Consider the following 11,881-nt stretch of genomic DNA (forward strand, 5'->3'; position numbering starts at 1 on the left):
AAAAAAAAAACAAGATAAAAAGTACGGATTATAAGAGAAACGAACACATGACATATGTTTAGCAAAGATACCCGTCCAATAATGCGTCAGTTATGCGCGGCCATTGAGGATAATGGTGTGACTACTTTGGGTATATGTAGCATGCATGGAGGAACGGCAAAAAAAAAAAAAAAACTTCACTGAGTTCTATTCTTAATCGCCAACATGGCGTTGGCCTCTGTATGTCTTTTTTTTTTTTGCGAATAGTTGGCCTCTGTATGTCAAAGAGGGTCGCAGTCTAGCCAGCTGAGCTTCTGGCTCTCTATACCACGAATTTGACAGAGTCAAACCCACACAGTTTCTACCCCCGTGGTTTCCTGTTCTGAAAGTAAATTAAAGTAACTATATCCCGTGTACGCCCTACGCAGCACTCGAAGAATTAGTGAATTACCACGAGCAGCCCGGAACAGGCTGTTAAACCATTTGATTTATGCTCGTCCCGGTCGACCTAAACGGCTATACGTACGCTACCATATGTACCCCTACAGGCTACAGCGAGGTGTGCCCTCTGTAAATCGGCAAGCGTGTCTAACGCCTATATAAACCTGGGTCGACGACTCTGGTTTAGAGCCGCGCGCGGAGATCATCAGAGTAGTAAGCCACTAGCCACGCCTCCAGCAGGCATCTCTCGCCTTCGCCGGAAGCAGAGAGAAGCTAGAAATGGCGGTAAAAATGGATAAGACGTCGATCATCGTTTGCTCAGTGATCGGGTCTCTAGGATTGTTGAGTGCCATCCTGGGATTCTCGGCAGAGGGGACAAAGCTCACTGTAAGCACTGCCGATCTACATTTTTTCTTTCAGTTTTGCTGTCTTATTTCAAGATTCAAGTTCTCCGTTTGAAACCAACAACCTAGCTATATCTATTCATCAATCATATTATGCCCCTTTTGTATCAGTATATCCAGTTATATATTGTGTTTCCTTCTATTTTTTTATGGGCATGACAGATCTTGTTTTGAGCTGTGAACATTGTGTGTTATTATATATATATATGTACACTCGCTTGCCTGCTTAACTGATGAACTCGAATCATGCTCCATGCATGTAGCCATATACCATACTGGTGTACGGCGACGACTGCAATGCTAATGGTTTAGCCCACTGCCGGCTGAGAGAAGTTGCCATGTCACTTACAGCTAATCATACAGTCAACCTGTACAGTGAGCCGGCTGAGAGGTGTACTATAATAAAAATACAAGCATTTAATGTCAACATGTAGAAGCCCATGTACATGCCATCAGCTGTGATAGATATCTTTGTAGCCATTCACCAAACAATAATAATATGACGGAAACAGGTGGATAAATGAAAAATACTAAGCCAAGACATGACTGTATACTGAAATGAGATCCACGGAACTTCAGAGAATTTTTTTTTCTCCAACTAGTGAAACAACATCAACCAAGCCATACGAAATAAGTTCATTAACTAGCACATTGATAAGTTCAAGCAAGAGTTCGCCAGCACATAGATCTAGACGACGGAGATAGAAGTAACTTCGGTAGAATGGAGCAGCCAGCACATTTGCATCAAGTGACAACACTGCAAGCATAATAGTGTCAAAGTTAAACATATGGGTCCTGAAAATTAGCTAGAAAAGTTCAAGTTTGTGGACAAGTGTGGATCAAATACGTTCAAGACAACATGTTCAGAATTTTAGAGTGGATACCTGCAAGTAGCATCTGCAGCATTCAGTACACCATGCCCAGTCTTGATTCCTGGAAAAATACATGTAAGACATCATGTTAGTTCTCACTATGAAGGGAAAAAACAACAGAAACATGCAGGTTTTAGAATTCTACCATGACTAGTTACGTTGCCTATTTCCGAACTTGCGCCACATGTGCTCAATGAGATCATTTTTAAGCTGGGTATGCTGTGGACGATCTCGGATAGCAGCTTTTCTACGCATGACATCGGCAAAGCGTGGATTACGACTAGTGTTCACTTCAGGAGGTAGAGCAAAGGATGCCCCTGGATTCTCATTCAAGTCAATATGAATTTTAACATCCTCTCTTTCATCTTCCACTATCATATTGTGGAGAATCACACAAGCTAGCATGATCCTTCCAATACTCTTTCTCTTCCATAGGCGTGCAGGACGACGAACAATGGAAAAACGGGACTGCAATACCCCAAAAGCACGCTCCACATCTTTCCTTGCCCCTTCTTGATGCTCAGCAAACAACTGATGCTTCTCTGTTTGGGGAAGTGTTATTGACTTCATGAAGGCTGCCCATTCTGGATATATACCATCAGCAAGGTAATAACCAGTTCTATACTCATTGCCATTGACTGAAAACTGAACTTGAGGGGCTTCTCCTTTTAAGGCATCAAGAAAAAGTGGGGACTGGTTCAGCACATTAAGGTCATTGTTTGACCCAGCAACTCCAAAGAATGCATGCCAAATATGAAGGTCATGGAAAGCAACGGCTTCTAGGATTATAGTTGGAACTCCATAATCACCACGGGTGAATTGCCCCCTCCAAGCTAAAGGACAATTCTCCCAACGCCAATGCATGCAATCTATGCTACCTAGCATTCCAGGGAAACCACGAGACTCGTTAACCTTGGAGTATTCTCTCAACATCCTCACGTGTGGGGCGTCGCAAGTACTCCCCACCAAACACCTCAATCACCCCTCGTGCAAACTTGTCCAAGCACTGTAATGCAGTGGACTTCCCAATCTTCAAGTACTCATCAAGAGCATCTGCAGGACTGCCATAAGCCAGCATGCGCATGGCTGCTGTACACTTCTGCAATGGTGAGAGCCCTATTCGACCAGCACAATCTGCCCTATAAGTAAAATAGGGATTCCACTGACCAAGGGCATCCACAATTCTTAGGAAGAGACGCCTATTCATACGAAATCTAGTACGGAACATACTCTCGGGGTAGAGTGGTTCTTCAGCAAAGTAGTCCGCTACAAGACGCTCATGGGCACCTGCATGATCTCTCCGGATGCTCTTTCTAGGACCATATTGTCGCTGAGGTACCCCACCCGAGAAGGCAGCCTTGAACTTCATTGCAAGACTCCTAGCAAAGGAGTCGAGGACGCTCTGCTCGGCAACATGCTTTTCAAGGATTTTGGAAGGGGCTAGCTCATCAGAATCATCTGAGTATGAGTATGAATCTGACATGGTTTGGGCTGAGTAGGAAGATCAGAGAGCACGAGGAGAGAAACTCAGTTTTGCAGCCAGAATAGAAAGATGAGGGGATTATATAGAGTGTTCTGATACGTGTTGTAGTTCTGCACTGCATTGTAGTTACGTGCAATTTAATTGTAGTATGGTTATCTGGAGTATTGACTACGTGTATGGGTATCTGGACTGCATGCTAACAGTCCACATTTTCAGCATAGACTACATTAAGTGCAGCACATAAATCAGTAATCCATATTTTCAGCATAGACTACATTAAGTGCAGCACATAAATCAGTAATCCATATTTTCAGCATAGACTAGTGCAACACATAATTCAGTAATCCATATTTTCAGCATAGACTACATTAAGTGCAGCACATAATTCAATGATCCACATTTTCAGCATAGTAAAACATTCAGTAAATTGAACTTGTTTCAGCATAGTAATCATTCAGTATAATAAATGGAACCGTAAGGAATACCTTAGTCATTTTTTTTAAATAAGCTCTCCCTCAGGCACCTCAATGCCAACACATGCTCGACTTTCACATCTTCATCCATTCCAGTTGTGTCCTTGCGTCAGTAACGATCGATATGTTTCTAGCATAACTGCCTCCTTGTTTTCTTTTGCTGCAAGGTGAGCAAGCCTCCGAGATTCAAGCTTCTCACTAGACACACGCCTTTGTGTTTCTAACATCTCTGTACGCCCTTCATTTGCAGCTTTTTGAGCATCTAAAAAGCTGTGAAGCTCATCTTCGATATCTATTATAGAAGGCTGGTCCTTTTTCTTTTTCTTGCGCAGCTCTTTAGCTTTCCTGCCCCCCATTGGTCGTTCATCTCTAACATCATCCAGAGAGAACTGCTGCTCCACTTCCTCATCAACACTAAACTTTCTCTTCTCTGGCTCTAGATCTTTAAGGCGTTCCAAATAGGCTTCCCATTTTGGTTCCTTAGGAAAGAACTTCCCAACAATGCCTATACGCAAATGGACCATCTTTTTTGTGATCTTCTTCGTAACTTGCCAGTGCCTTCTTCATTACATCATCTTCTGATTCACCACTACCCCACATAGAATCAGCCTCCTTCCAGTTACCACAAAACCAACCAACCCTTAGCTTAATTCTCCACCAATGATCCTTTACTTGCTTAGCTGATCTGACTCGATTTTTTGGGACGGTTCTGTTAAAACCTTCAGCAACACCATTCCAGTACTGATCATTCTTCTTATAATTGGCTTGGATGGGATCATTTGAATTCATCAACCAAGCACTAACCTGCAACATTATCAATAGATGTCAATTGATGTGTGTGCTAGCAATGTAACGCATAATGCCTTTTAATTAAAAAAACACTTACCAATTTAAGATCCTCCTCTTTTGTCCATGTCAAGCGCTTTTCAGACCTACTGTGATCAGCATCATTGTTGTCACCGTCAATATGGATTGCCTGTGATGCAGTCCTATTGCTTGCAACTTGTGGTGTGCTCTTCAACATATTAACAAAACCACCAGGAGGGTGAGAATCTAATCCCCTGTCAAAAATAAATATGAATACTAAATTCTTGTGTACTAGATTAGCCCTGCCAAAAATAAATATAAACTAACTAATCTCCTGATCAGACCATGAGGGATCACGCAGACATCTAGGCTAGATAAGAAACACCACAAATATTGCTAGAAACAAATATGCATCATTTTTGTTGCAGAAGTCTCTCATATGAAATATAAGCCATCTAATTACAGAGCAAAATAGACTAGTACAAAATTAAATAACTAAGAATACTTAAAAGGGCCACAAAACAATATTAATCAAGAATGGATCACGTACCATACTAGCACATCAGAATCTTCTTGACTGTCAGCCGTAGGCCAAGAATGCCTTGAGCCACCAATACCAGCAACAGCAGGCGTCCACCAAGCCCCTTGAGTTGACGAACCAGCCATGCCTGGTTGCTGAGCTGACGAACCTGCCACGCCTGGTTGCTGTATGCCGCCACCGAACCAGTATGGTGCGGATGAAGGAGGCAAACACTGCGGTGGGCGAGGCGGACACCACATGCCGGGTCCGAACATGGAAGGGATGGATGCTGGTTGAACAGGCTGAGTGCCCGGGGCGCCAACAGGCTGAACCACCGGCCGGGGAATCTCCATAGGTGCCGGCGCAGAGGTTCTCTTCGATTTCTTACTCATCTCGCACAGGCAACGGCGGCGGCCGGTCGGTGTGGTGTCTAGGGTTTGGGAGAGAGGTCGATTGGGGAGGAATTGAGGCTTAAATCGTTCGATTTGGCGCGCAAACAACCAATCTGGCGCGCGGGGAAGCAATTTGGCGGGAGAGCATGCCGATTTGGCGCCGAGAGAGATGGTGTGGAGCACGGGATCGGGAAGGGGAGAGACGGGAGAGCGAAGCGTCGGCTTCTCGCCGATAGCGAGCTGGGAGACGGCTGCGAGAAATAAATTTTTTCTCGGACCATGAGCTGCAGGCGGGCGAGATGGAAAACGCTCGCTCCGTGATCTCTCTCCGACGTGGGCCTTTTCCGTGTCGACGTGGACTCCTCCCAGCCGGCTAAAAAACGTTATTATACTTGCTCTGATAGTGGCTCAGGTCACCTTCTCCGCGGTGGGAGGCTGCTGCGGCTGCTGCAGGTCCCGCTCCATCCCTTCGGAGACCAAGAGGATCGTCAGCATCGTCTGCGCCGTTTTCTCATGGTGAGTAGTGATACTGACTCCAACTGGTCGATCATTGGCGAGCCCACTACATATATATAAGAACTCCCTTCGTTGTTTTGTGAACAAAATAAAAAATGATGGAACCGAACAGGATAGCGGCGGTGATCGCGTTCGCGCTGTTCATAGAAGGAGCGGCGTGGAACGCCAACGTGGTGCGGGTGGCCGAAGCGCCCTACTGCCCCTACCTCAAGGACGGCGTCTTCGCCGGCGCGGGCGTGCTCGCCCTCGCCGCCACGGCGCTCGGCATCACCTCCTTCATCATGCAGCGGACTCAGCCAGCAGCTGGGGACGCGGCGGCAGCGGCAACGCCGGCATCGGCCGCAGGCACACCAAACAACTGGCCAGGCGCAGCAGGCGGGCAGTCGCCGTCCCCCGAGGTAGTAATGGGCCACCCGCTGTTACCATCGGGCAAGCCACAGAACGACTACCCTGTAAAACCCCAGGGATATGAGCAGCCTCAGGTCGTCCCTCCTACTGAGTCTCACCCACAAGCAGGCTACGCACAGGCACCACAGACGAACCTACAGCCCCCTCCTCCAGCTGCTTATGTGTCCCACCACGCGCCGAACCACCAGCTCCCTCCGCGCCCGCCAGCCCCAGCAGCGGCACCGGCGGTCGTCGTGGCAGCAGCCGCAGCCTCGGAACCAAGCGTGCTGCAGCCGGCGCTCGGGCCGGTCGCGATGGGCCAACCGCTGCCGCAGGCCCCGCTACAGTACTCTGTTCCTATCCCGGCACCTCAGGTCGGCGGCGTGGATATTCCGGCCGGCGTTCTCCCCTCTACTGCTCCTTCCACGCCAGGGAGCGGATCGTCGGCACTTTCGACGGTTATTCGCAACGAAGTAGCGAGACAAGGAGTTAAATTGGCCGCGCACGTGGTGACGCAGTCCCTCTTTTCTGATAACAGCACCGTTGGGGATGGCGTTCTTTCCATCATGACTGGTTCTGCTGGAGGCGACGCTGTTCAGGCTACAAATTAATTGAGAGGTCGGATGATGATGCTTAATGCTCTGTGCGTTATACGTAGTTTTAGTTAGCTGTTTGTACTTCTTCCTGTATTTGTCAGCAGCTTCGAGACTGTGAAGCATGTCCCTGTCTGTATACCTACTTGTTCTGGTCTGAATCATCCTAAGCTCGAACTTTACTTTTCATTATACCTGTAATGTAACTTTTGCCCAGTTTCCATCCGGATTGTGCAGCTACACTGTTTTGTATTTGGAGGCGACTATTAGCTACATCATCTTTCATTTGCCTCAATCTCAACACTGGGCCGCTTGAAAAGAAAATGAATACGGCTGCCGTCACCATCACCCGAAGAAGGAACTGGGCCTTACGCCGGCTGATTTTAAGCCGTTCAGTTGTTTTTTACTACTTTGCTAAGTTGGTCTCCAAAGTGTGACATTTAGACAGTGCTCCACTAAAAAAGAAGAAGTGTTTGACATTCGCTTGTCCGGTAAAATTGGTGATCTCACTGTGAGAGTGCCTTCATCAAGCCACGATGTATATCCAAGACAATTTTCTAAACTAGGAGTGGGAGCTCCCCTACTAGCTTTATTAAAAGAAATAAATCAAGTCCAACAAAAAGTTAAGAAACTAAGAAAGAAAGAAAAAAAGATAAGCAAGATTAAAACAAGTCCATACTAATTGAACAAGTAGTATGTAATGAAATACGGAGTAATAGTGTACAGTTCAATCAACATTACAAGTGAATTAGACATTTATGAAAAGAAACCACATGAAACGTCTATGGCAGAGACCTGGGCACCAATGTCTTGGCATGCCCATAAAGAACATCAAGGCACATCGAATCCCTATGCTGCTCCTTCCCCTACCATACTCTACATCTTGCCATCTTTCTTCGTATAGTATGTCTCCTCGTCCCTATAGCCCTAACCTCACCTAGCTGCTTTACCTGTGTTCCTAGCCAAATTAAAATATTTTGCCGTCACCATTGATGTCTACAGAAGTGGAAAACAACCAAACAGAACGTGTCGATTCCAACTAACGTGGCTCAAATATGAAGTCTTCTATAGAAGGAACCGGTTCATGTGGTTGAGATTATGACCAAATCATGAAAAATGTGTATATGCTTTTGATATCCTACATGTAATGAACATCGTTCAACTTTTTTCTTCCAAGATGTTGGTCATGCACAAGCGGATATAAACATGGTTAGAACATGGTTGACCACAATGCACTAGAAAGGTGTGGCTAGCAGGCATGAGATCAGTAGTTTATGGCCTATGTGATGGCTCCACAATTTGTTTGGAAATGCTTGAGTTTCCAATGGATGATGGCGCCGGCGGTAATCTTTTGGTGTAGCAGTGCACGTAGCAAACATGGGCAGCATTGTGAGGAATCCGATGACGCTTTACGGAAAGAAGGAAACTACAGATTTACATGATAATGCGCAAGATAATCCATAAACTAAATTTAGGTACCGGTTTAGTTCCCTTCCATTTTACAAAATTTTTCAAGATTTCCCGTCACATCGAATCTTTGAACGCATGCATGAAGCATTAAATATAAATAAAAAATAAAACTAATTACACAGTTTAGACGAAATTCACGAGACGAATCTTTTAAGCCTAATTAGACTATGATTGGACACTAATTATCAAATAACAACGAAAGTGCTACAGTGCCATTTCGCCAAAAAATTCGCCAACTAAACAAGCCCTTACAGAAGGGCTACGAAACTGAACAAAATTGTTAGTCTTGGACAGTGTTTTTTTTTCCCGAGGAATGAAGCTCACCAAGAAAAAACAAGGCTACCCTGATATGATGTCAGCATAAGCTGCACGGCCACATAAAGGATTGGGAAAAAAGAAGTAGGAGAGGAAATGCATCAATATCTTTACGGTAATTCTAACTCGCACTTGAGTGTTTCTATCCCTCTCAACACTCGATTAGTTTTCACTGTTCATCTTCTCCAACTTTGGCGGGCTTAGAAGGGGCCGGTGGCCGGGGAGCAGGGCGGCCAGGCGGTGGGGACGGCGGCCGGGCAATTAGGGGCCCTGGTGGTGGTGGAGGCGGCCAGGCCAGGCCGGAGCGGGGGCACAATAGCTGAAGCTCGCCGCGGAAGCCGGAGATCGGGGAGGGGAAGAAGGAGGCCGCCGTAGCCACGCTAGGGTGGGCGGCGGGGCGGTGGGCAGTGGCGAGGAAGAAGATGAACAGTGCAAAAAAAATGAGTGTTCCTCCCCTCTCAACACTCTGAGTCTCAGCTAGGTAGACTCTATCTTTATGTCTAGGTCAGTGATAGCAATACGGAGTTTGTAGAGATAGATACAGTAGAGGCACTTGGATCTTGGATAAATAAGAATAAGAACTACAATCAAACAAGCAGAAGAACTATTTGCAAAAATATTTTCAAATAAATAAAGCTAAAAATATTATAATAAAAACATAGCTATCTCTGTTATTTGCGCGTCCACTTTGCTAGTCTATTATCACCTGAAAAACGTGACGGCTTTCGTCCAACAGGACCTGGTGCGCCCGCGCCCGCCTCCGATCCCTGCACGTCTAGGATACGGAAAAAGATCAAAAGCACCCTCCTCGTGTCCAAACTCTGTATCCGCATAATCAGCTACAATAGCCGTCAAGACGCATATGCAATTAATCGACCACGCCGGTGCTGTGCGCACGTATAGGCTCAAGGAAAAAGCACGTACGAGCTCTACAAATGGAAGCAAATACCAGCTCAGGTGCCACCTCGCCGTTTATTTATTTAATGAAAAAACACGTATACAAGTTCAAGAAAAAAGCACTTATACAAGTTCAAGAAAAAAGCACGTACGAGCTCACCAGTTTAATTCCAAAAGCATGTACGTTTATTTATTTAATAAAAAAACACGTATACAAGCTTAAGGAAAAAGCACGTACGAGCTCACCAGTTTAATTCCAAAAGCATGTACCAGTTAAATTTCGAAGCACGTAATCTGAAAAAATTAAAGGTGCCATCATTGACGTCAGCTCAACAGTGACATGGTGATTTAAGTAACTATAATCATCGCGCTGTTGAACTGGACCAATAAATTGTGTTATCATCGATATGGCTTGGCGCGACACTCCATCGTTTGTAATTACAAGGAAAGCGTCCGGTACATGCCAGATGGTACGATCGATGCGCTTTTTTTTACCTACTGTTCGTCACATCACTCTCATAAGTTTGTCGAGACATAACTTTTCAGGCGGCACTCTCAACCTTAAGACCTACATGAGAGGTCTCTTTTGAAAACGTAAAGCTCCGAGCCTGTCTAGCCATCCGAGGGTCGAGATTTTTTTTTTCTCTCTCTATACATAATAATTAAAACACGAGGATGCATATATATAGGAGTACATCAAGGCCAGCTGGGAGTACAGAGCATTGAGCCATTTCATCGTCTCCGATATCTCAGACCCCTAGCTACTACGACCGAGAGACAGAGGCACAGAGGCGACAGGATCAATATGCAGACTGCCGTGGCGGTCCTCGTATCAGGCGTGGTGGCGCTGTTCGGTGTGACGAGCGCCGTGCTGGGGTTCATAGCCGAGGCCAACAGGCTCAAAGTAAGCGATCCAAACGATGTCCATATATATTCTAGCATTAATCTCGCCGAATCGCATCAATCTCTATATGCAGAAGTACTCGTCTTTGCCAGAACAATGGTTTTGATCAAGTCGGTGACGGATTAATTGATGTTCTTGCAGCCGGATGAAATCCACGTGTCTGGTCGCGACTGCGTGTATCCGGCCAACCCCGCTCACACGCTGGGGTTCTGTGCCATCTTCCTGCTTGTGGTGGCCCAGATCATCGCCTCGGCGGCCGGCGGCTGTTGCAGTTGTTGCAGGCCACCGGGCGGTGCTTCTTATTCCAACTCCACTACCACTAGGCGACGAGTCGTGGGCGTCGTCGCCTCTGTCCTCTCATGGTAATCAACTCCGCATGCACCAGCGTCGCTCTCAAATCTCAATAGGAGTATATTCTCTCGGATTAATGAAACTGGTGTGGTTAATTTGCAGGGTAGCGGCGGTGGTCGCTGTGGTTTACTTCTGGGTAGGCGTGACGCTGAACGCGCCCATGACGCGCCGAGCCAAAATCGCGGGCCCCGACGAGGAGTGCTACTTACTCAAGGGCGGTATCTTCGTCAGGGCGGCCGTGCTTAGCCTCGTCGCCACCTCGCTTGGGATCATGTCCTGTGTCTTGCTCCGCCTGCCGGCGGCTACGGACGCGCCGCCGGAACAAGACCCGAAGTTCGCTCGTCCTCCTTCTCAGGGTCAGGCGAACGGGCAAGTGTAGGTGTAGTGCGTAGATGATGTGATGGGTACACAAGAGGCTACTTCTCGTGTTGTGTGCCTGCTGTGGTGCATGTTGCTGTTGATATATTATGGGCTAGGCCTGTATAATATTTAATAAATTAAATAAAACTCTATGATACGTAACATTAAGCGTTGTATGGTTTAATACCATATGAAATTTTAACTGAACATTTACTCCGCTTATTTGGTTGGAAATTATTCATCTTAATTGAGAAGCTAAGAAAAGGACAAAGGAGTGCCACACGCGCGCGCGCCGCTGCCGCCGCCGGCCGGGCCGGGCCAAGCCGTGGCGTGGCGTGGCAGGCAGGCGGCGGGCGTGGCCAGGTTTTGCCAATTAATCCACATAATCACGGGAGTTTCTCTCCTTTATGGTGGAGACGAACTGATTGTGCCAGTTACCGTGTCTCCGTCTCCTGGGTTCCTCCGCTGCCTTTCTCCCTCCCCGTCGCAGCCATAAATCTGAAGTCCTCCGTCAGTCCAATTCGTCAGTTACCGTCTCTTCATGTCTCAGTCTCCTGGGTTCCTCCGCTGCCTTTCTCCCTTCCCGCCGCAGCCATAAATCTGAAGTCCTCCGTCAGTCCAATTCTTGCGCTTCGCTTCCGAGAGAGACCACATCTCAGCCGTCCTTTGGCTTTCCCCATCCCGTACCTCTGCGCGCACGGAGTAGCGGGAGAGCAG

At 46.8% G+C, this 11,881-nt stretch overlaps 2 protein-coding genes and 2 pseudogenes across 2 annotated transcripts; 2 read left to right on the top strand and 2 right to left on the bottom strand.

Annotated features, from left to right (window-relative positions):
* Positions 1–699: 699 nt before the first annotated feature.
* LOC136514308 (uncharacterized) lies at positions 700–6,994 on the top strand. Its single transcript, XM_066508289.1, has 4 exons — positions 700–811; positions 5,044–5,101; positions 5,762–5,887; positions 6,000–6,994. Exons 1-4 carry the CDS (start codon positions 700–702, stop codon positions 6,883–6,885), a joined length of 1,182 nt encoding a protein of 393 aa, XP_066364386.1. The 3' UTR covers positions 6,886–6,994.
* Positions 1,847–3,104, bottom strand: LOC136514309 (protein ALP1-like; annotated as a pseudogene).
* Positions 3,948–4,824, bottom strand: LOC136513520 (glutathione S-transferase T3-like; annotated as a pseudogene).
* A 3,308-nt stretch (positions 6,995–10,302) lies between the features above and the next one.
* Positions 10,303–11,240, top strand: LOC136511439 (protein MODIFYING WALL LIGNIN-1-like). Its single transcript, XM_066505501.1, has 3 exons — positions 10,303–10,453; positions 10,595–10,815; positions 10,907–11,240. Exons 1-3 carry the CDS (start codon positions 10,355–10,357, stop codon positions 11,181–11,183), a joined length of 597 nt encoding a protein of 198 aa, XP_066361598.1. The 5' UTR covers positions 10,303–10,354; the 3' UTR covers positions 11,184–11,240.
* Positions 11,241–11,881: the final 641 nt, after the last annotated feature.

Source organism: Miscanthus floridulus, chromosome 16, assembly GCF_019320115.1.
Source record: "Miscanthus floridulus cultivar M001 chromosome 16, ASM1932011v1, whole genome shotgun sequence".
In the NCBI taxonomy this organism is placed as follows: domain Eukaryota; kingdom Viridiplantae; phylum Streptophyta; class Magnoliopsida; order Poales; family Poaceae; genus Miscanthus; species Miscanthus floridulus.

Bases quoted from the DNA above. Each gene is read 5' to 3' on its own strand.
- LOC136514308 (XM_066508289.1), top strand. From the start codon at position 700: ATGGCGGTAAAAATGGATAAGACGTCGATCATCGTTTGCTCAGTGATC. The intron at 812-5,043 runs GCACTGCCGATC...CTTGACTGTCAG, and splicing joins GGGGACAAAGCTCACTGTAA to CCGTAGGCCAAGAATGCCTT. The intron at 5,102-5,761 runs CCCTTGAGTTGA...AAACGTTATTAT, and splicing joins ACAGCAGGCGTCCACCAAGC to ACTTGCTCTGATAGTGGCTC.
- LOC136511439 (XM_066505501.1), top strand. From the start codon at position 10,355: ATGCAGACTGCCGTGGCGGTCCTCGTATCAGGCGTGGTGGCGCTGTTC. The intron at 10,454-10,594 runs GTAAGCGATCCA...ATGTTCTTGCAG, and splicing joins CCGAGGCCAACAGGCTCAAA to CCGGATGAAATCCACGTGTC. The intron at 10,816-10,906 runs GTAATCAACTCC...GTTAATTTGCAG, and splicing joins GTCGCCTCTGTCCTCTCATG to GGTAGCGGCGGTGGTCGCTG.